Source organism: Zea mays, chromosome 3 (genome assembly GCF_902167145.1).
Source record: "Zea mays cultivar B73 chromosome 3, Zm-B73-REFERENCE-NAM-5.0, whole genome shotgun sequence".
NCBI lineage: Eukaryota > Viridiplantae > Streptophyta > Magnoliopsida > Poales > Poaceae > Zea > Zea mays.
In genome coordinates, this window is record NC_050098.1 from 206,888,037 (window position 1) to 206,909,709 (window position 21,673).

Consider the following 21,673-nt stretch of genomic DNA (forward strand, 5'->3'; position numbering starts at 1 on the left):
AGCCGTCGTACGGCAATTGATTTAATTCGAAGACCCTGTTCAAACGGTCATTTGCGCGGATATCAAAGCTGCGCTGGCCTTCCGTCCTCGGCACGTAACGTCCCACGAGCCGCACCGCCAAGTCCTCCGCATCACGCACAAAGGCGGCCGGGTCACGGTTTCGCAAATTCAGTGCGAAGGCAGGACTTCGCACCACCCTTCCTCCGTGAAAAGGCATCTGGCGAGGGCACACTTCGCACAGCGCCCAGCCGTGCGCCAAGGGCCAGACCCCGTACGCCACGAACTCTTCAACTAAATCACGCCCACTGCTCTGACCGGCGGCGCACCGAAGGGCCCCTTCGTCTGCATCCTCTTCTGCCACTTCAAAGGGCGGATACGCAGAGTAATAATGAGAGCACATCTCAGACACGGGGAGTCCCTCATGGCCTTCGACAGCACCCTCAGCAACGTAAAACCAAAATTCATTCCAATTGCCCCACTTGTTGCGGGCGCACGGAACCAACTCCACTACTGGCATTATGGTCTTGCCGGTCTTCGGCGTGAATGTGCATGACCCGAACTGGGCAACTCCGTCCCCAACCATCCTCTTCTGCCAATGCAAACAATAATTCTTCGCAAAAACTTCAACCGACGGCTGTCCGCCGTACGAAGTCGTCGCCCAGACATACTTTGCCAGCGCCACCATGGCGTTCGGTGTCAGCTGATGTATTTGAACGTTGAATCTACGCAGGACTTCGCCAACAAACCGGTGCGCAGGCAAGCGGAGACCGGCGGCGAAGAACGCCTCGAAAACGACCAACTCACCCTCCGGCTCGGGGACTTCCTCCGTCCCCGGAGCACGAGCAACTCCGCCGCCAAAGTAGCCCAACCGCTGCATATCTTCAACGCGGGCTGACGTCATACGTGACACACCAAAATCAACAGAGTCGCCGGCGCGCAACTCCTCCACCATCAAGCTACTCAACGTCTCCTCAGACGAGGCGGCCGCCGGCGGCGTGGCGCCGGCGGAAGAAGAAGAGGACGGCATTGCTACGTACCGTCGGCGGCGGCGGGCGGTCTGCTTCACTCGAGCCAGGTCTCCGGCGATCAAGAGCACGGCGGGCAGACGAGCAGCAAGACGGCGGGCGGCTAGGGTTTTCGCGGAGCGCGGAAGGCAAAGTTCAAAAGGCACCGACCCCCGCCCCCCTTTTATAGGCAGGGCGCGGCTCTTCGGGAAACCCGCAATCCGACAGGGCGCGGCGCTTCGGGAAACCCGCAATCCAACAGTACGCCGTCCATCAACGGTCACATCGAAAACCCCCGCGGAACCACTTCGAGCGAGGGCAGCGTCTCCGCCATCTAGCGACGTCTTCGGCACCAGGTGACTTTGTCGAACTGGTCCCTCGGAGGGCAAATGTTGGGGCGAAGGCAAAGACGCCACCCTTCGCTCGTCGCCTTTCGCTGCAGTCGCTGGTCTGACAGAGACAAAACGGGCAGGAACACCCTTCGCTTCATTCAGCACCAGACGAAGGCCTGCGGTGACGTCTCCCCGCAGCGCGGCCTCGTCCTGCTCTGAGGCCCACGTGTGATCTGGCCCATTGTAACGGGCCCCGCGTGGCCGCCTTTGTGTTACGGGCCTAGTTTGTAAAGGCATTCTTGTAATTACAGCTTGTAACCCTGCTTTATGGGAATATTCTGGGGATAAACTAGGTGTCTGAGGGCACATGCGTCCTTAACACAAGGCGCTGGGCACTCAGATACCTATAAATACCCCCGCACAGTGCCCGTGAGAGGCTAGATCAACAGAGCTATTGCCCCCGAGCACGTAACCCTGTTGTCACCACCGTTCACCCTTGTTGGCCTCCTTGCCGCTGAGAGCAAGTTCCAACAGTTGTATAATGGTTGAGAAAATGACTCATAAAACTTGGTCATATCTGAGTTGAACTCATAATTGAAGTTTTATTGATATCCACAATGAGGCCTTTGATCATGTTTCAACAAGTTGCTAGGGGAACTTGGGCCATCGTGGTTTCGATGAGATGCCCATGAAGCATGCTAGACTCATCTTCCATGTACGTCTAGGAGCCAAACATGAAGGATGATCCTTCCAAGAACTTGATGAGATTCACCAAGCTTCCAATCTTCCTTTTTGTCAAAATCCCCTACTTAGCACGCTAGCTAACAGTGTCTGATGATCGACAATCTTGCTATTGGGTTATTCGAAGTCGCAATTTGTGGGATTCGACATGGACCAAACTCAACGGTGGATGCAAAGATAATAATTTATAGTGATTAAGGTTGTTGGATACGTTATACCTTACATCCAATTAGGCATGTTCTCTTTCTTTATTAGATTATAATGTGTTGTGTTTTATAGGAGGAATATATTGTCTCCCTTTATAAAGTCCAAAGGATGGGTCTACAAGTCAAGTCATAGTCGACTAAGAATATTTTCAATCATGCGACTAGGTCAGTAGTATTCTGCCTTGGAGAACACACCACCTTGTTCTATGTCTTTAGGTAGCTTTATGGATCGACTCACCTTCTTATAGGGTAGTCGGTCCTATGGGGAACCTTTAGAATTTAGGTCTATCATCAACTCCCAAACATATGAAAAGTACTACAAGGTTGAGGAAGACTCAACATGTATGCAAATCTAAACCGCATGGACAAAATGACATATAAATAACATATGCTTAATTGTCTCATTTTTTGACAAAACAACACTTTCCACTACCTCGTGGCCGTGCCCATTGAGCTTGGCTAAGTTATCTTTTGTTAGAAACTTAGAATCACTTCTCTACAAACATATCACAAAAAATGATCTTGAGTGGGGACCTCTGTGAATTAGAGTTGAATAATGTAATTTTACCGAGAAATACTCCTTTGGGTCGTAAGTTTCGGTGAAACACATCATTCCCTAATGTAAGTCTAACATTAGCAATGCGAGGAAGAAGTCCATAGATCACTGATTTACGTGCAATCAAATCACGCCTCTCTAGAGGCGATTATTAAAACATTTGCTATAGTATGTTGCTTATGTATAACGATGTTATATATAAGCAATCATATTATTGATTCAATATATATAAGCAATCATATTATTGATTCAAAGGTGATTTTCCTAACTGCTTATCATTCCAAGGTCTCACTTGGGATGTGTCTGTAATTGTGAAGGATCCTAAACCGATAAAATCTTGTTTTACCATCATAAGACTAGTCTAAAAAATGTGAACCTCCATTCTTCCAAAACCCTAGATAAAACTGAAGTGTTTGTTCTAAATTATTTACTAAGGTCCCATATGTTATAAATCTATTATAAATAACTTGAAAAACCATTTACTAAGGAGCGAGGTATTTTTTATATTCATGTTATTAATTCCTAACTGAGAGAACCTAGAGGGGGTGAATAGGTTATCCTACAAAAATCAACTATAAACAACACAAACTTGGTTTCATGAATGTTAGTGAAAACTAAAACCAAGTTGTGATGAATAGAGATGAAGAAAGAGAGGATCTCTTCACTTGATTGCTCCTTTTATATGTGTATCAAACTTAGGAGCAATAATACAAGTGAATATGAGAACACAAGAAGGCAACAATCGCAATAAAGTAAATGCACAAGAGACACGGTGATTTTATCCCGTGGTTTGGCCAATGCCTACTCCATGTTGTGGTGACCTCCTTTGGTCAAGGCCCCTCTCAAGTGATCCAAAGATCAAACTTGAGTACCACGGTTTTCTTCCTTACATCAAATCCCCTTTGTGAAGAATCTCCACAAGTTGGAGTCTCTCACACCTTACATAAATAATCTTAGTCAAAGCACAAGAGTAAAGAGGGGAGTAGCAACACACACAAGAACTCAATTCGCAGCAACAACACACAGACGAGTCAAGAAATGAGCGCAAGAATCAAAACGTCAGAGTCACGTCTCAAGAACGCGCTCAATTCTCTATCTAATGAAACAACAGCGTGGTCGCGAAGTCTCAGAGTTGTAATATGCTTAAAGTATGCTTGCGTTTCAGCTCCATACGTCTGGGGGTCCTTTTTATAGCCCTAAGGGACCAAGGAGTTGTTTGATCTTCATCTAGAAGGCTCTGGTTGCCTTTTGTCCGCGGGTGCACCGGACACTGCATAGTCATTGATTTCCTTCCTTTCCTGGCGAAGTCGACCGTTGCTAGTCGTTGGTCCCATGGCACACCGGACAGTCCGGTGGCGCACCGGATAGTCCGGTGGGGCCTGCTGACCGTTGGCCTAGCACACGTGGCAGCCAATGATCGCGCGCCGACCATTGGCGCGAGCAAGAACCATTGGCCTCCTGGCTCACCGAACAGTCCGGTGCACACCGGACAATCCAGTGAATTATAGCCAGTGCGCCCGGCTCTTTTCCTGAGAGCGGCCAGTTCGCCTAGCTGGCCAGCCTAGGCACCGGACACTGTCCGGTGCACACCAGACAGTCTGGTACTCCTCAGACTGGCGCAAGTTTGGCCAAACTTAGCCAAACTTATTCACTCCAATATGTCTCGACTTGGAGAGTTTCTAGCACTTAGATGAACATAGTTAGCAACTAAAACAATTTACTAAGTGCTAGACTCGAGCCTTTGTTCCTTCACTTCAATACGATTTGCAATATACTCCTATATTTCTCAATTTGCCTTTCAAATATCTGTGCATTTGCTCATACAACAAGATGTTAGTCCAAGATAATGTATTGAACATCTAATCACCAAAACAACTAGAAATGACGTAAGAGCACATTTTCCTTTCACTAACGCTGTCTCTAACAGACCGTGTATACGGGCGTGCAAAATACTATTTTGTAATGTAGACTGCATTGTTTATATAGTAAAGATTGAAATAGTGAGTAAGATAGGAGGTGAGATGAAGAGAGTGCTGGAGGCAGCCTAATCCTCTTAAGCTTTTCGGTGGCAAAGTATGATTTTATTATGTACGTACTGAAGTTACCATTGCTATTTGGTAGGCTCCTTTCTGTGCTGAAAATAAATTTGTCATGTGTACTATATGTGCTAATGCGTGCATGCCTTTCTTTCTAAAATACACTACATGACAGATGAATTGGTGGTGATGACATGCTCCTAACTGGTAGCAGTTGGCACGGTAAGTATATGTGTGTAGCGTTAACAAATGCAGGTACGGTTGAAAGGATACCCGCCTTTAATTGTCTTGTTTACTTGACCACTCAAGTTTAAAAGCAATTTCACTTGGGTAAGCAATAGAAAGATGCAGCCCTGGTTTCACTACCGGAACCGGGTTCTTTGCCGATAGCACTTGACAAAAGCTTTACCGACTGTAGCACTCAGGAAAGAGGACTCGGTGAATAGTTTATCAGCAACAGCCTCTTTGTCGAGTATTTTATGTCGGGCACTCAGTAAATTCTTTGCTAAGTGGCAGCTGACATTCGACAAAAAGTTGTCATGATGACGCCAAGTGACGATGACAAAGCCTTTGTCGAGTGACAGGCCAGCGGGCACTCGACAAAGGGTGCTCCAGTGGCCCCCACGCTAGTCTCTATGCCGAGTGTGTAAGCTGGCACTCTGCTTGTTGGCCTGACACTCGGTAAAGGGAGCTCCCATGGCCCCAAGCGCACTCTATCGAATGTGCAGCTAGACACTCAGCAAACACTCGACAAAGAAGCTTCACCGGTTTCCAGGTGTGCTTTATTTGCCGAGTGCTATGGTCATTGCACTCGGCAAAGTGACCAGAGACCCCTCCCTTTTATTTGTTTTTATTATTCCATCCAAACAATATATCACAGAATTATCACATATACATCACATATATTATAGAATCATCACATACATCATAGACACCACATATCTCACAAGGCCACAAATCTCACAAGTTTCTTCACAAAAATCACAAAAGTCACATGTACCACAAAATAGTTCACAAAACTCACATGTACTCACAGAAATAAGTCCACAAACATCCAATGTATGCCATAAACATGTCTCATAACCAAGTTCAGAAGAACATCAGTGAGGTGGTCGGTTGGACTGGTTTGATGATGTGTTGGGCGAACCATGGGGGTTGTTTGATGTCGTCGATTGATTCTGCACAGAGAAGAGATTGCATGTGTGAGATTAGATAAATATATATCATACACGACTAAAATTTTTATATTCACAGGAGTATAAAACTGAGGAGGTTCAGCTGTAGGGAACAACGGAGGTGGTGGAGTAATTAAAACTCGATGCGGCGCCAAGGTTCTGCATGTATGATACATTTCCTCCATCCTCTGTTGATCGACCAAGCGAGTCATCTGTTCGGCTATCATCCTCGCCTCCAACTCCACATGTTGCATCCTCTCTTCTTCTAGATGAGTTTTTCTATGCAAAGTGTTTCGCACTCGGCAAAGAGGTACGTTGCGGAGTATCATACTTCGCCGAGAGTAACACTCGACAAATAATTCTTTGTCGAGTGCCCGAGATTTTACACTCGGCAAACATCTGAGCACTCGGCAAAGAATGTGTTTTCGGTAGTGTTTTGCTGCTTCAATTTACACCTCACATGCATATATACTCCGTCCTCATATCATAAACATCGGTCCATCTAGATTTATGCTAAGTCATGATTTCTTAAGTTTGATAGGCAATGTTTACACAAACAAAAGTTACCCCCTCTAATCTTTTTTTACATGTCACATAAGATTTGTCCTAAGCCAAATATTACTATCTTTTATTCTCCATTTAAAATTTTATTTTATTTTTAGAACCTACCAATTATATATTATAAAAGTTTTTTTATAATAACTATAAAACATAAATCTTATGTCATGTGCATATACTGATACACACGTTTGACTTAAAACAAATCTAATATTACATATAAATAAAAACAGTAAAGGTACATATTATGAAGTCCTCATAATAAATCTAGTGAGGCCTCATGTTTTCAAAAAAAATGATGGGAAAATTTAACAACCTTTCACTTGGAAAAACCTTGTGATTGAAGGAAGTACAGTTGCATTTATATATAATATAGGTCCAACTGGCCTGAAAAAGGCTATTATTGCACGATTCAAGATAAGGCATTTAAAAAGCATAGCTCGGCACTGTAAATCAAAAGGAAAAGGAAAAACACTTGTAATATTAAACTGACAGACAACCACCACATCACCAAAGATCCAATAGCATCTACAATTTATTTTAATGTATTATAAACAAAAGAAAAGATAACAAGAGCCAATGAGCATGTAACTTGCAGGCAACTTTGTTGTCCTCCACACAGCACACATGCCGAATTCCAGCTCCTCATTACTCCGTTGCGATGTGACGTGTGCGTGCCGGCCGCTCATCATGCAATGCAATGCAACACCGAATAATAAACAGGCAGAAATTACCGAGGCACGCGCGCGAGTTGGTGGTGCACTGCACACTCAGCTCAGGGCTCGATCGCTCAGCTATATAAAGCCCTGCTGGTGCCAAAGCACACGCCAGAACGATCGAGCTGGGACCGGTAGCTCGCCCACAAGCACTACTGCTCCGGCGGCGGCCATCGCCTTGTCATCAGGCTCCAGCTAGCTTGCAACAGAGGGGGCGAGCTAGGAGGAGGAGATGAGTGCCCCAGCGGGCAGCGGCGGCGGCGGGGAGCGGGCGATGAACATCCGCGGCATATTCCGGTTCGCGGACCGGGTGGACGTCCTGCTGATGGCCCTGGGCACGCTGGGCGCCATTGGCGACGGCTGCTCCACCAACCTGCTGCTCATCTTCGCCAGCGACGTGATGAACGCGCTCGGGTACGGGGGTGCCCAGGCCGGCGGCGGCGCCAAGAGCGCGCAGTTCATGCACGAGGTGGAGAAGGTTCGTCCTGCGCCGTGCATTACCGCCTGATGTACCGGCGACTAGCTAGTGTCGTCAACTCCGAACGAAGCGCGCTCAACTCAACATCGTCTGCTGTGTGGGCATTTTTCAGTAACTTTATTGTTCACTTCTTTTCGTTTTGCCCTTTTTTTTCCCCGTGATGCAGTCGTGCCTGAACTTCGTCTACCTGGGGCTCGTGGTGCTGGCGGTGGCGTTCATGGGTACAGTACCTTCAGCTCACCACACCTAGCCTAGCCTATCAATTTATGCACATCATCAGAACCTGCTGCTTGCATCAATGAAAGAACTTTCCCCCCTGTTTTTTAACAAAATGTTTTAATACAATGACAATTTTGCTTCAAAAAGAGGCATCGTCTCTCTGAGCTAGCAATTCTCTTTCTGTAACTTAATATATGTTATGTTACCCTACTCGGTTGCCTGCTTGTTGTCCATGCATGCATGTGTGTATGATGAGAAGCCAAAAGAAGACATGCATCTTTCTAGAGCGCGCTACAGATCGATCTGTTTAAAACTAAATAGCTGACGCTGTAGAATTATTAAACGTCGTAAATTGTTTGAGCCAAACACTAAAATGGACGACAGTTGTCGTACATCTCACGCATCGATCTGCTTGCTTTGCTTGGAAATGAAAAAAATGCAGAAGGGTACTGCTGGAGCCGGACGAGCGAGCGGCAGGTGCTGCGGATCCGGTACCTGTACCTGCAGGCCATCCTGCGGCAGGAAGCGGGCTTCTTCGACTCGCAGGAGGCCACCACGTCGGAGATCATAAACAGCATCTCCAAGGACGCCTCCCACATCCAGGAGGTCCTCAGCGAGAAGGTAGGTACACAACCAAACAAACCCCTCCATCCTCCCATTCATCAACAAAAGACCCCCAATCTTCAGTCAGAACAACCCCAAAAACAAAACAAAACAAAACAAAATGACGAGACACCCTTCAGAGGCTTCAGTCATGTGAATGTGAATGTGACTAGCCAAACCATCCGGTCCATCTGCAGATGACTTGACCCAGCCTCCAGCAACAATTTCGTTTTTTAGACGGAGCAGTAGAGTACCTGTTATAGACCGTCAGCGAATTTCCTCTTTTTTTTTGGAACTAACCTGCGTGGGCACGACCGCACGAGGCTAGAAGCCAGCGACCTACAGCAGTAGAGCATCGCTGAATCAGGTGGCAAATCAAAGGATTTGACCTGGCAGTCTAGGCTGCCGTCTTATTTTATCCGTCAAACATTTTCTTTTTTTACAGAGAAAATGTCTCTCTGTGCTGTCATCCTTCAGACTTCAGAGGATTGCAAGTGTGTGTGTGTGCCATCTTATTACCCTGATGGCTCGTCATACGATCAAACCAGTCTTCCACGTATCGTTCTCCATTTCCCACTGGGGCCGGACTTTATTTGAACAATCCCGTACTCACTTTAATCAATGTGTATTGAGGTAGATTAGAGTATAACTTAAACTAATTTATACCCTAGTCTATTTCAATACGTATAGATTGAGGTAAATACCAAACAATGTCTGGGAGGGATTTAAAAACACCCAACCTGAAAATAACATAAATCCGCAAAAACAATGACAAACTACTTGAGGGCTTATTCATTTCACCGTTAATCCACGTGGATTGGATGTATTGAGTCGGTTTAAATTCGTAGCAAGTTAAAATTTATTCCAATCCATTTCAATATATTCTAATCCACGTGGAATTGAAATAACCGAACAAGAATGATCTATCTAGATGTACACCCACACTCTTTCCTGGCTTGAAAAATTAAACAGACTACAATAACTCAATAAGATTACCCAGCATCCAGAAAAACGAATGTGTAAAAACAAAAGAGCGAGACAGAGCTGAGGCTTGGGTCGTTTGGATTCGCATGTATCTACCTCAATCCCTATGTGTTAGTGGTTTGGTGTATATTTTAAACTAAATTCTACACACCAAACCACTTCATCCTGCTTAGATTAAGTTGAATACTATATGCAGCCAAACAAGACCTGAATGTAATCCAGTGTTGGATCATCGTTCGAGGAGAAATAACAGCATGATTGATTGGCATGAAATCTGGAACAGGTCCCTCTGTTCCTGATGCACTCTACGGTCTTCGTCTCCGGCCTGGCCTTCGCCACCTACTTCTGCTGGAGGCTGGCCCTGGTTTCGTTCCCTCTCGTCCTGCTGCTCATAATCCCGGGACTCATCTACGGCAAGTACCTCCTCTACCTGTCCCGCCGGTCGCGCCACGAGTACGCCAAGGCGAACTCCCTGGTCGACCAGGCTCTGGGCTCCATCAAGACCGTCTACTCCTTCACGGCCGAGAAGAGGATCATCCAGAGGTACACGGCGATCCTCGACAAGACGATCAAGCTGGGGATCAAGCAGGGCATCGCCAAGGGTCTCGCTGTGGGGTTCACCGGCCTTTCTTTCGCCATTTGGGCCTTCCTTGCGTGGTATGGTGGGAGGCTGGTGGTGTTCCATCATGTGACCGGTGGAAGGATATATGCTGCTGGGATTTCCTTCGTCTTGGGTGGCCTGTATGTTTCTTGCACTCTTCACGCTTTATCTGACTTCATGGCACCATTTGGTCATGTAGATGTAGAAGCCTGCCTAACTAGACAAACTTACTGAATGTTGCAGATCCCTTGGAATGGCACTGCCTGAGCTGAAACATTTCGCTGAGGCGTCTGTTGCTGCCACAAGAATCCTTGATCGGATAAACCGTGTCCCCCAGATTGATGCTGAGGACCCAAAAGGCCTTGTGCTGGACCAAATCCGGGGAGAGCTCGAATTTGAGTCTGTCCGTTTCGAGTACCCATCAAGACCAAACATGCCCGTCCTCAAAAACTTCAGCCTCCAGATTCCCGCTGGGCAGACTATTGCTTTGGTTGGGTCCAGTGGCAGCGGCAAGTCAACAGCGATAGCTTTAGTGCAGCGCTTCTACGATGCCAGCGAAGGGACTGTAAAAGTTGATGGTTTTGACATCAAAGAACTCCAGCTCAAATGGATCAGGAGCAAGATGGGGCTAGTCAGCCAAGACCATGCGTTGTTTGGCACTTCAATAAAAGAGAACATCTTGTTTGGCAAACCAGATGCAACCATGGACGAGGTCTATGCGGCAGCTATGACAGCAAACGCTCACAACTTCATAAGGGGGCTTCCAGAGGAATATGAGACAAAGGTACGCGCATCAAAAAAAAGGAAAAAGAACGTCCATCCACCTTAATTCCATGTCTCATACTTTATGGTTCCTTCTTGCAGATTGGTGAGCGTGGAGCACTGTTATCAGGTGGCCAGAAGCAGCGTATTGCCATTGCGAGGGCGGTAATTAAGAACACTGCTATACTCTTGCTCGATGAAGCCACAAGTGCACTTGATTCAGAATCAGAGAAGTTGGTACAGCATGCACTTGATCAAGCATCTATGGGACGAACAACACTGGTAAATTGCCACTGCTTCCGCTCTTCATACTTTATGACCCTTATATCAGAACTTGTTGAATTAATTATCACTGCATCTTTTTTCAAGAAAAAAACATTTGGCATTGAATCTCTGATTATTCATTAACAATGGACAGGTAGTAGCTCATAAGCTCTCAACCGTGAAGAACGCTGATCAGATCGCGGTAGTTGATGGGGGTACAATAGCTGAAATTGGTACACATGATGAACTGATCAGCAAGGGTGGCCCATACTCGAGACTTGTGAAATTGCAGAAGATGGTAAGCTACATCGATCAAGAAAATGATCAGTTTAGGGCTTCCTCAGTGGCCAGGACCAGTACCAGCCGACACAGCATGTCCAGAGCAAGTCCAATGCCACTAACACCAGCTGCCTTAAAGGAAAATGATTCTGATGTTCATCCACCTGCACCATCTTTCTCCAGGCTTCTTGCAATGAACGCACCTGAGTGGAGGCAGGCAGTCGTAGGCAGTTTATCCGCATTGGTATATGGTTCCTTGCAGCCTATCTATGCCATAACCATCGGAGGAATGATTGCTGCATTCTTTGTTCAGGACCAAAATGAGATGAATGCAATTATCAGACGCTATGCCTTGATCTTCTGCTCACTGTCCTTGGTATCCATTGTTGTTAATCTATTGCAGCACTACAATTTTGCATACATGGGGGAGCATCTTGTTAGGCGCATCCGGGTCCAAGTACTTGAGAAGATATTAACTTTTGAGGCAGCATGGTTTGATGAAGAAACTAACTCAAGCGGTGCATTGTGCTCTCGGCTAAGCAATGAGGCTTCTCTTGTCAAAACCCTTGTTGCAGACAGAATATCCTTACTGCTTCAAACAGCTTCTGGAATTATAATTGCAGTGACAATGGGCCTGATGGTAGCTTGGAAACTTGCTCTTGTCATGATAGCTGTACAGCCATCTACAATGATGTGTTATTATGCAAAAAAAATGGTTCTCTCAAATGTGTCAAGGGACTTGGCAAAGGCTCAGCATCAAAGCACCCAGATTGCCATAGAAGCTGTTTACAACCACAGGATGGTAACCTCCTTTGGATGTTCATCAAAGGTTCTTCAGCTATTCGAGCATGCGCAAGAGGAACCCTTGAAAAAAGCAAGGAAGAAATCATGGGTAGCAGGGATCACCACAGGGTTGTCACCTTGCCTCTCGTTCTTGTCATGGGCACTGGACTTCTGGTATGGTGGGAAGCTAGCACAGTCTGGGGAGATATCGGCGGGTGATGTTTTCAAAACCTTCTTCGTGCTGGTGAGCACAGGAAAGCTTATTGCTGATGCTGGTAGCATGACTTCTGACCTGGCAAAGGGATCAAATGCAGTTGCTTCAGTATTTGAGGTGCTAGATAGGAAATCCATCTCTCCAAAAAATTCACAGGTAACAAACTCATTCATAAGAATCATATAGATACATATCGGCACAGCAGTTTTGCGAGTATAGAATCATTTTACAACACTGTCTTGCTATGAGTGAGAATAATATACATCTATTTTGCAGGTAGAGAAGGAGGATCAGAAGAAGAAAATAGAAGGTAGGATAGAATTCAAGAAGGTAGATTTTGCATATCCAACAAGACCAGAGTGCCTTATCCTACAGGATTTTAGCTTGGACGTGAAAGCAGGAACAAGTGTTGGCCTGGTTGGCAGAAGCGGTTGTGGTAAATCAACTATCATAGGTTTGATCCAGAGGTTCTATGATGTTGATAGGGGGGCTGTAAGAATTGATGGTATGGATGTGAGGGAGATGAATATTCTCTGGTTTCGAGGATTTACAGCTCTTGTTAGTCAGGAGCCTGCAATGTTTTCAGGCAGTGTCAGGGACAACATTGCTTTTGGTAAACCAGAAGCTGATGAAGATGAGATTGTGGAAGCTGCGAAAGCTGCAAACGCACATGAGTTCATCTCGTAAGTCTTTTTACTTGTTTGTATTCCAAAATTATATAGAAATTGCAAGCATGTCTTTTGTTTCAACTCGCATTGTCCAACACAAGGAACTAAGTTGATTATTTTTCAGAACTTTGAAGGATGGATACGATACTGATTGTGGAGAGCATGGTATACAGCTCTCAGGGGGGCAGAAGCAAAGAATCGCAATTGCAAGGGCAATAATCCGGAATCCCACAATACTACTACTTGATGAAGCAACAAGTGCGCTTGATGCACAGTCAGAGCAAGTGGTGCAGGAAGCTCTTGATCGAATAATGTCAGGGAGGACCACAATTGTGGTGGCACATCGGCTAAACACAATCAAGAATGTAGACTCGATTGCTTTTCTGGGAGAGGGTAAAGTGGTGGAGCGTGGCTCTTACCCGCAGCTCATGAACAAGAAGGGGGCATTCTATAACCTTGCAACTCTTCAGAAGTAACTGGTTGTATGACATGTAAACTATTATACCTAATGAAACTCCGGCAGTAATTGATATGATAGCTAGGTTACTATAGCACAGAAGCAGCACTCCTAAGCTAGTTTTCAAGCAACTCTTTCAATAATCAGTTAATATATATCTGACACAATCCTCGTCCTTCAAGTTTCTGGTGGGCTAACACAGGCAAAAAATATATATATAAAAAGAAATGACAATATGGCCTAGCTAAAAGAAGCATGATAAGTAAAAACAAGCATTATGATGCATGAATCATCATGTCTTGTCCTCTGATAACATATGTGAGCTTCAACAGAATGAAAAAGAATGTTCATGAAAGGACTTACCCTGAAGTGACCATAGCCTGGAAAAATCATGAACATGATCAAGGAGATACTGGAAAAATGTGACCTGCCATGATCATGCTGTTATTCGTGAGTAAATACTCAGTAAAGAGCATGGACATGATCAAGGAGATGATGTTTGGCTGTTACCTGCCATAAGGCATATTTGTCTATCTGACGGATATCATAAAAAGAAAAAAAATGCTCAATTGTATAACCCATATGAATTGACCTAACTATTTCCTCAACGCTAGACTATCTCCATTCCTATACAAAAGAGTGATCCACTATACGAACCTGAGAGTGACTACGCATAAGACTATTAGCTGTCTCTGTTAATTTATCGCCACTATGCCCTCCCTTCCTACAAGGAACGTTACGATAGGACATGGGAGTTATTCTAAATTCTCCGTGGCATGGGACCAAACTGCCTTCTCAAGTCTCAACAGCATCTACACCGAGACCATGAAAAGCATTCTCCCATAGTATTTGAAAATAAAGGAATTCACCCTTCCCCCTAAGGCCATGTTCGTTTGATCCCAAAACCATAGGGATTGAGGTGGATTGAAAGGGATTGAAGAGGATTTTGACTTGTAGGGGATTTGATCCCCTCAATCCCTATGGATCAGCACAAAACGAACAGAGCCTAACAGTTGTCCTCCACATACTTTGGCTATCCAGTGGTCAGAGACACGCGTTACCAGCCCTAGTAATGCCAGGGACAATGCCTACCTGCCGTTGCCAGCCCGTTGCCCTTTTTAGTTCTGAATTTTCTTTTTACATGAAACATGCCTGAATCTGAATCCCATCTGCTAGAAGAAGAAAATCGCAGAACCCACTGACATGCACATGCATATAATCTTCTGCTCATCCATCAGTAGCAACCCGCAAGGGAACGGGATGGATGCCAGGGTTTCGGCCGGGTCAACGATCGCAGATTCGCAGTTCCCCGCAAAGCTCACGGGCGCCAGGCCTGCGAATGCGAACACCGATACGGAGGGGAAAGCGGCGCAGGAAGAGGGATCGGAGGACTACTTACGAATTCCGATTCGCGCGCGAAGTCGACAAGGAGAACCTTGGAGAATCGAGGCCTCCTCCGTTCTCCCATGAGCCGTTTGTCTAGCATATCTCTTATCTCCTCCCAGATGAAATTTCAAACTTATCCCTATAAACTTTCATCTACAGTTTCATATCTCTTATTTTTCACGTTCCACCGGGATGGAGGGAAGGAAGTAGAATATCTCCATCAGCTCAAACAATCTTACGGGTGGAGGGAAGGAAGTAAGCTATCTCCATCAGCTCTCATATCGCATTCGCATTCTCTATCTAAACATTATTTTGCACAGCCATATACATTTGTTAAACATAACTAGGTAGAAAAATAAGCAACTAGAACTGAAAATAGATAGAACCAAAGATGATAATGGATCACGATCTAAATATTTATTCACAATTTATTTAAATCTTTAATTAATTTTAGTTCAAAATTAAGTAGAAATTGAGTCTAATTCTAATCGGTTCCTATTCCTAAATTTTATGATGTAAAGTTTAGAGTCTAACACCATAGATAGAGATTGAAGTCGAGTTGTTGTCTTGCTCAACAGCCAGATATGTTTGGAAGCGAATGAGCGAATTGATGGCACATGAGGTCGCTCCATTTCTAGTCGAATATTTACTTCAGCTTTTTTTTAGAAGCTTTTCTAAGAATCTGGTTATAGAGAGAATTTGATTGTATAGAGAATTTAAGTATCGTAGAGATTACGTGTGAAAGATGATAAAATAGCCCACATGATTTATAAGTAAAAAATGACGGTTTTGTACTATCTCAAAACTAGAAAACTAGTCCTTGAAATTGGACGGCCATCTAAAACCGGATTTCATCAAACCGGCTTAAAGTCACTTAGATCCTCGAACTTAACATATTGTGTCATTTAGGTTCCATAACTTGACATTCTATGTCACATGGGTCATCAAATTTTCATTAGTGCACTCTAGGCCTCCAGCGTGGCACCCGACGCTAGCATCCAGTTTGACTAAATCCGATTTTGGATGACCGATCAAGTTCGATTACCTATTTTGCTGATTTTTAAAGTTTAAAGACCTAAATAACACAGTGCGCCAAATTTATGCCACTGATACATTTTACTCTTTTATAAAGTTAGACTTATCTACACTATTTTTAACATATAGATATTTTTATAAGTAGATGCATGATATGACTCAGCGAGGAAGACTCCAAGCCTCCAAGAAAGTAGACATTCAAGTTAGATATTTTTATAAAATCACGCAAAACAATATTTTATGTTGTAAACTACAGTTTGCAGTTTGAAATAAGAGATATAGATGAATAAGTTGCTGAAGATAGCCTAAAGATGTGACAGACGCACAAGGTTGCGCTTTAAAAATCAAACATTCATATAAATTGGGATATGAAGGCCGCACTAAGGGTGTGTTTGGTTGAGAAGTCAATTGGAATGGAGTCATTCATTCTATGTTTAGCAAGCAGAACAAAGTCGTTCTATTTTTTGTTTGGTTGAAGAGTAGAATAGAGTGGAGTCGCTCCGTTCTTTGTTTGGTTGAAGAGTTATATGAGTGTGAAGGGAAGGGAGGAAGGAAAGCGCTCACGTCCGGTCGTTTTAATGAAGTGAAAACATCCCAAATAATTATGGTATACTCCTCAACTAAACACACCCTAAGAGAAACTAGAACATGAAGGTCGCACTAGGTGGTGCTTTTAGAAAAAAAAACATTGTTCTAACATAAGCACTAGCTTTTAGAAAAAAAAACATTGTTCTAACATAAGCACTAGGTGGTGCTTTTAGAATAATGTTAGGGAGAATGCATAAATAGTTGATAAGAGTGTTGCTTGCTATTATAGTTTTTACTGGTATTATATATGTGGTGGATGGATAACTTAGTACAAGGTCGCTTGATTATATAGCTTATTATTTGTATTTCATTATCTCTACTAATAATTTTTATACCAAATCATGAACTTGTTCATCACATAAATTTCAGATCATAATCTCATTAATCATTACGATACTTTATTGATTACGAGAAGAACAAGCATATTGGAGATGAAACCCGCGGGTAACCCGTGGGTACCCGCTAATCCGATGGGTACAGTTTTGAGCAAATTTTTAAACCCATCATGGGTACAGGTTTTTTAATGTGTATAGATATTTTTCACGTGTATTGGTTTGGGATGGCAAAACACAGCGGGTTTATACCCGTTGTCATCTCTACTGCTAGCTGCAACACGCGAAATAGTGAAGTGGATCTAGTTGTCTGAAATCCTAAAATCCATCGGAACAAAAACACACCATATGCAAGATGGCAAATTACTGAAACTTATTCGAGAGTTTTATTTATACTAGAACACAGATCAACGCTTGACTTGCTCAGTCAAATTATTAACAGCTAATACTACGACTATGAATGTTTTCTGCCAAGCAGACCCTGCAGTGAAGATATGCCATTTTATGGTTTTCTAGTAAATACATTGCGAGACACTCAATAGCTATAGAAAGGAAAACACCAAATTCCTCAACAGCAACAAAGGAAAGAAGAACTAACTGAATAGTCACAATATCCCGAAGGATCGAGCAGACCAGATTTGCCTAAATCTGGAGGGAAGAAGCCTAAATCTGGAGAGCAGAAGCAATAGGTCCGGCCAGACTTAGAATTTCAAATGGTCGTCTGCCCTTCACCGCCTTGACAGTAAGGGGGCATGAATCAGTAAGCCAAAAGTGGCTCAGGCCATGCTCCGGACCCTCTGGAAAAAAACAGAAAAAAGGTTTGTATTGTCATCAGGAACAAGAGTGGTATGTTATTCACATATAAAATAAATTCTGAACTGAAAGATCTAAAAGAATGCTTGAAACAAGTGTGCCTCCTCAACATTCTTTGTGCAAGGTAAGCATCTGATACAATGAGGAAGTAGGAAAAATTATATTTTCAAAAGCAAAGTTAACACGAAGTGGATGGAACCCTGCTGGCGAATCAGAGACATTTTGGAAACAAATAAGGGCTAGTTTGGGAACCTATTTTTCCAAGGGATTTTCATTTTCCCAAGAGAAATTAGTTCGTTTTCCTTTAAAAATAGGAATCCCTTAGTAAAATGGAGTTCCCAGACTAGCCCTAAAAGGAATATTTTGTGGTGCTTTTTATCAACTGTCTCTAGTAGTCTCTACCTCATACAGTATTAGACTACTGAAATTTTTATTCTGTCTGCTTCTGCATCCTCAAAATGTTAGGGCGAAAGGACAATCATGATAAGGGTTTAGGGGGCACAAGGGGAGCTGGAAGTCAAACACTTCACTTTTTTCCTGTGAGGAATTGTAATCGTCTTATTCACCTGTGATTGGAAAATATTAGGTTTGCTTTTTTGTATTCTTCAGGATTTCATTCCATGCAAGCCATTTAAAGATGAAAAAGTTATCTTAATAAGAAATATGAGCCTTCCCTTCAGTTTCTATGTTGTTCTTTGGAAAAAGTAAAACAATCAGTTGCTTAGTCAAAATAAAAGTTAGGTGGGTGAAAAAAATAGAATGTTACTCCCTGGAAAACAGAAGGTACAGAGGAAAAGTACAAACAGGGAAACAGAAGTCCTATCAGCCAATCTATTATGCATCTCTTTATTGATAGTATAACATATTAAAAAGGTGTCAGCTGAAAGAAACTGAACTACTAAAGTACTTAACTTGTTATCTATTCAATAACTCCAAAGAGAAAATAATATCAATGTGGAAAATTTAATAGCATGCTAAGGTAACGAAGCATATGTACCTCCATTGTCATGCTGAAATTTCTCCCATGAGCTATTGGGGAAAATGCCATGTGTCACATATGCACTGACCTTTGCAGCTCCATGAGCAGCCAGTACTTTCTGGACAGGAAAAAAGAACGCTAAATTGCAACTCTCAAGATAATATACATCATTAGAAGCCATTATAAATTGTTTCTAGCAAAATTAAGGCATAAATGTGCGCACCCGAAATACCAGAACAAAGTGAAGGTCATCAATAATCACTATACACGGCATAAAGAAAACAAGTCATGGACAATTCTTTTACCTGGCACTCAATCAAAGTACTGCCAGACTGGACCAAGTCATCCACTATAACAACATGACGGCCTCTAGGATCTCCCTCCTTTATCCGTACAATTCTCTGCTCCCCTTCTCTAACTTTGTTACATATAACCTTAAAAAGCAATTTATGAAAACAATCCATTAAGAAAGGGGCTAGCCTTTTTGTTTCATGATTTGGAATTGGAGGCAGTACTCAAACAAAAAGATATACCATAGGAAAATGTTGAAGCTGCTTATAGAAGCGTTTCCATGCACCGTCATCTGGAAATGCTATAGTTATCTAATAAAGATATTAAGGATTATATCAGATGATACAGTACATAATGTCAACAAAATAAAACTTGTTGTTCACTTAGTCAGGTGCACTCACATTATGGGAATCAGGTAGCTCCTGAAGCTTACTTTTCAGCAAGGGGATGCCACTCTCAAAACATGGTAAGACCGAGTCTCCAAAGTAGAATCTCTCCTGATGAGTTATTAAGCGCAAGGTTATTTACACACTGATGTTAATGTCTTTGACAGACCAAGCCAAGAAGTTCAATGTATTATATGTAATAATTTTACTTGCCTGCAAAGCATGGATATCGAAAATTACTAAACTCGATGGTCCGCCTCGTGATATTGGTATATTTGACAAAAATCTGGCAAGTGTAAACGCGGTTGCAACATCTCCCTCATCTTCCATGCGCTCAGAAGTCCCGGTTGGGAAAAACGGGAGTATAAGAGTAAACGAAGAAATAAACAACTTTGGCAGATTATATATGACAGATAGTTGCTCAAATATGACGCTGGGCGAGCTAAACGAAGCCAAAAAGGCAACATGCTGCCCACGAATGTTATGGGCATTCGAGATGAACAGATTCGGGTATCCGTCTGGAAATGTCCTGAAAAAATAGTACCAAAGTTAGAATAAGGAGGAAGGTTGGTTCACTTCTGCTGAAACAAAAAGTTGCTGCTGGAGTATGACATACAAAATAATCTGAGAACAAATGTGACTGCCACCTAGAAATAGAATAACTAAGATAAGAACATTCGAATGATTCATTTTAAACCTAGGTCGTTCACTGAAGCAATCATGTAAGTAAATGGCCCAACTGAATCGTTATGGTGGCTTCATATGGGTGGCTTGAATGTAGCAGGATCGTGATGTCCTAACCACAACACAGCTCCTAAAACAGTGTACAGCTCGCACTCAATAGCCATGTTTGGTTGCAATAAAGGCCAACAGAGTGTATAGAGTAGAGTACTGGCGAACTCATTGTGAAACCTATAGTATTTGGTCAGCACTGCCCCACCAAAATGGTGACATATATTCGTACTAATTTCCCACCCGCAGCTTCCTCCCTGTTTCCCCTGAACGCCATTCATCGTCTGGAGGGTAAAGGTATACTGTCATATTGTGTTTGTTTGTCTGTGTAGAGTTCTGGTGTTGACAAACCTGCCACGAAAGTGGTACCGTAATAGGACTCCTTTGCTAGACGCGATTCGAACCCCAATTGTGAACCCAACGGATTCCTATTGCGAGGTTATAATCAATAACTAGCAGCGTTAGCAGCAGCAGCGAAATGATGCTGGGAGAGAAGGGTATGTGACCTCCATGAGATGGATCGAAGTTCGATGTCATCGTTCCGGGCGACCACCTGCTGCGCGAGGTCCCGCATCTCCTCGCAGTAGAAGAGCAGGACGTTCTTATGGGTCTTCATGGAGCCGGCCATCTTAGGCACGGCGAGCGGCGCGACCGTGGGGGGCACGTGGAGCCCGGTTCCGTTTCCGGCGGCGGCGGCGCTGCTGCTGCTGGTCGAGCCCAGGCCGCCGAGGTGGAGGCTGGCGCGGGACCTGCTGCAGGCGGGGGTGCGCGGCGAAGGCCTCGCGAATGCGGGGCTCGGGGTCAGGACCGGGTGCGTGCTCAGCCCACGGGCTGGGGCTGGGGTTTTGGCGCCGAACGCGCCGGGGGAGGCGGAGGCGGAGGCGGAGGCGGAGGTGGCCGTTGCCATCCGCGCCCGCCGCACGCGGCACGCCGCGGTAAAGAGGGAGGAGGTTGTTGGCGAAATAGCAAGCCAAGGTGCGCCGAGTAGCGGCGTTGGCAGACGAGACGGACTGTGCGTGTGCGGTGGATCCTTTTGAGTGCGATAACGTAATTTTATAGCGGCGGGGTTGGATGAAGTGCAACGGCGTAGGCGCGCCGGCGCCTGGTTGTTGGGTCAGTGGCAGTGGGTGCAGACGGACAAACCGCGGAAGCGTGCAGCACTGGCACGGGTGTCTGCTCATGTGTGCAGCCAAGATCCCGTCTGCTCGCTTTTGTTAGGCTGCGGCAGCAGGCGGGGTCCGCGTCGACTGTTATTGTTTTTTTGGTCTGGCACGATAAAGGCATTTGGTGCGGCTTCGAAAACGAACACTGTTCCAGTGCTATAGAGCAACGAGCAGCTTGTCCGCTGGCAGCTGGCTGCATTTAGCAAGGGATCTAATTGACTAATTCTAAATGTTCAGCTAAAGGTCTCCTAACTAATGAAAATCATATTGTCGTACTAGTTGTTTTAACTTAACTAAAACCAGCTAAAAGTAGTGAATAACTAAATTATCAT

The 21,673-nt window shown here is 44.2% G+C and overlaps 2 protein-coding genes across 2 annotated transcripts; one reads left to right on the top strand and one right to left on the bottom strand.

Annotated features, from left to right (window-relative positions):
• Nucleotides 1-7,426: 7,426 nt before the first annotated feature.
• LOC118476746 (putative ABC transporter B family member 8) lies at nucleotides 7,427-13,817 on the top strand. Its single transcript, XM_035966419.1, has 9 exons — nucleotides 7,427-7,802; nucleotides 7,969-8,023; nucleotides 8,464-8,642; nucleotides 9,892-10,349; nucleotides 10,453-10,993; nucleotides 11,074-11,253; nucleotides 11,390-12,667; nucleotides 12,788-13,194; nucleotides 13,304-13,817. The coding sequence occupies exons 1-9, from the start codon at nucleotides 7,557-7,559 to the stop codon at nucleotides 13,653-13,655; spliced, it is 3,696 nt and encodes a 1,231-aa protein (XP_035822312.1). The 5' UTR covers nucleotides 7,427-7,556; the 3' UTR covers nucleotides 13,656-13,817.
• Nucleotides 13,818-17,340: 3,523 nt separating this feature from the next.
• LOC100277120 (uncharacterized) lies at nucleotides 17,341-21,195 on the bottom strand. Its single transcript, NM_001150778.2, has 7 exons — nucleotides 20,685-21,195; nucleotides 19,660-19,975; nucleotides 19,462-19,557; nucleotides 19,303-19,371; nucleotides 19,075-19,203; nucleotides 18,788-18,887; nucleotides 17,341-17,774 (listed from the first exon to the last, which is right to left on the bottom strand). Exons 1-7 carry the CDS (start codon nucleotides 21,083-21,085, stop codon nucleotides 17,641-17,643), a joined length of 1,245 nt encoding a protein of 414 aa, NP_001144250.2. The 5' UTR covers nucleotides 21,086-21,195; the 3' UTR covers nucleotides 17,341-17,640.
• Nucleotides 21,196-21,673: the final 478 nt, after the last annotated feature.

Bases quoted from the DNA above. Each gene is read 5' to 3' on its own strand.
- LOC118476746 (XM_035966419.1), top strand. From the start codon at position 7,557: ATGAGTGCCCCAGCGGGCAGCGGCGGCGGCGGGGAGCGGGCGATGAAC. The intron at 8,024-8,463 runs GTACAGTACCTT...AAAAAAATGCAG, and splicing joins GCTGGCGGTGGCGTTCATGG to AAGGGTACTGCTGGAGCCGG. The intron at 12,668-12,787 runs GTAACAAACTCA...TCTATTTTGCAG, and splicing joins TCTCTCCAAAAAATTCACAG to GTAGAGAAGGAGGATCAGAA.
- LOC100277120 (NM_001150778.2), bottom strand. From the start codon at position 21,085: ATGGCAACGGCCACCTCCGCCTCCGCCTCCGCCTCCGCCTCCCCCGGC. The intron at 19,558-19,659 runs GCAAGTAAAATT...ATAACTCATCAG, and splicing joins TCGATATCCATGCTTTGCAG to GAGAGATTCTACTTTGGAGA. The intron at 17,775-18,787 runs GTACATATGCTT...GTTTTTTTCCAG, and splicing joins ATTTCAGCATGACAATGGAG to AGGGTCCGGAGCATGGCCTG.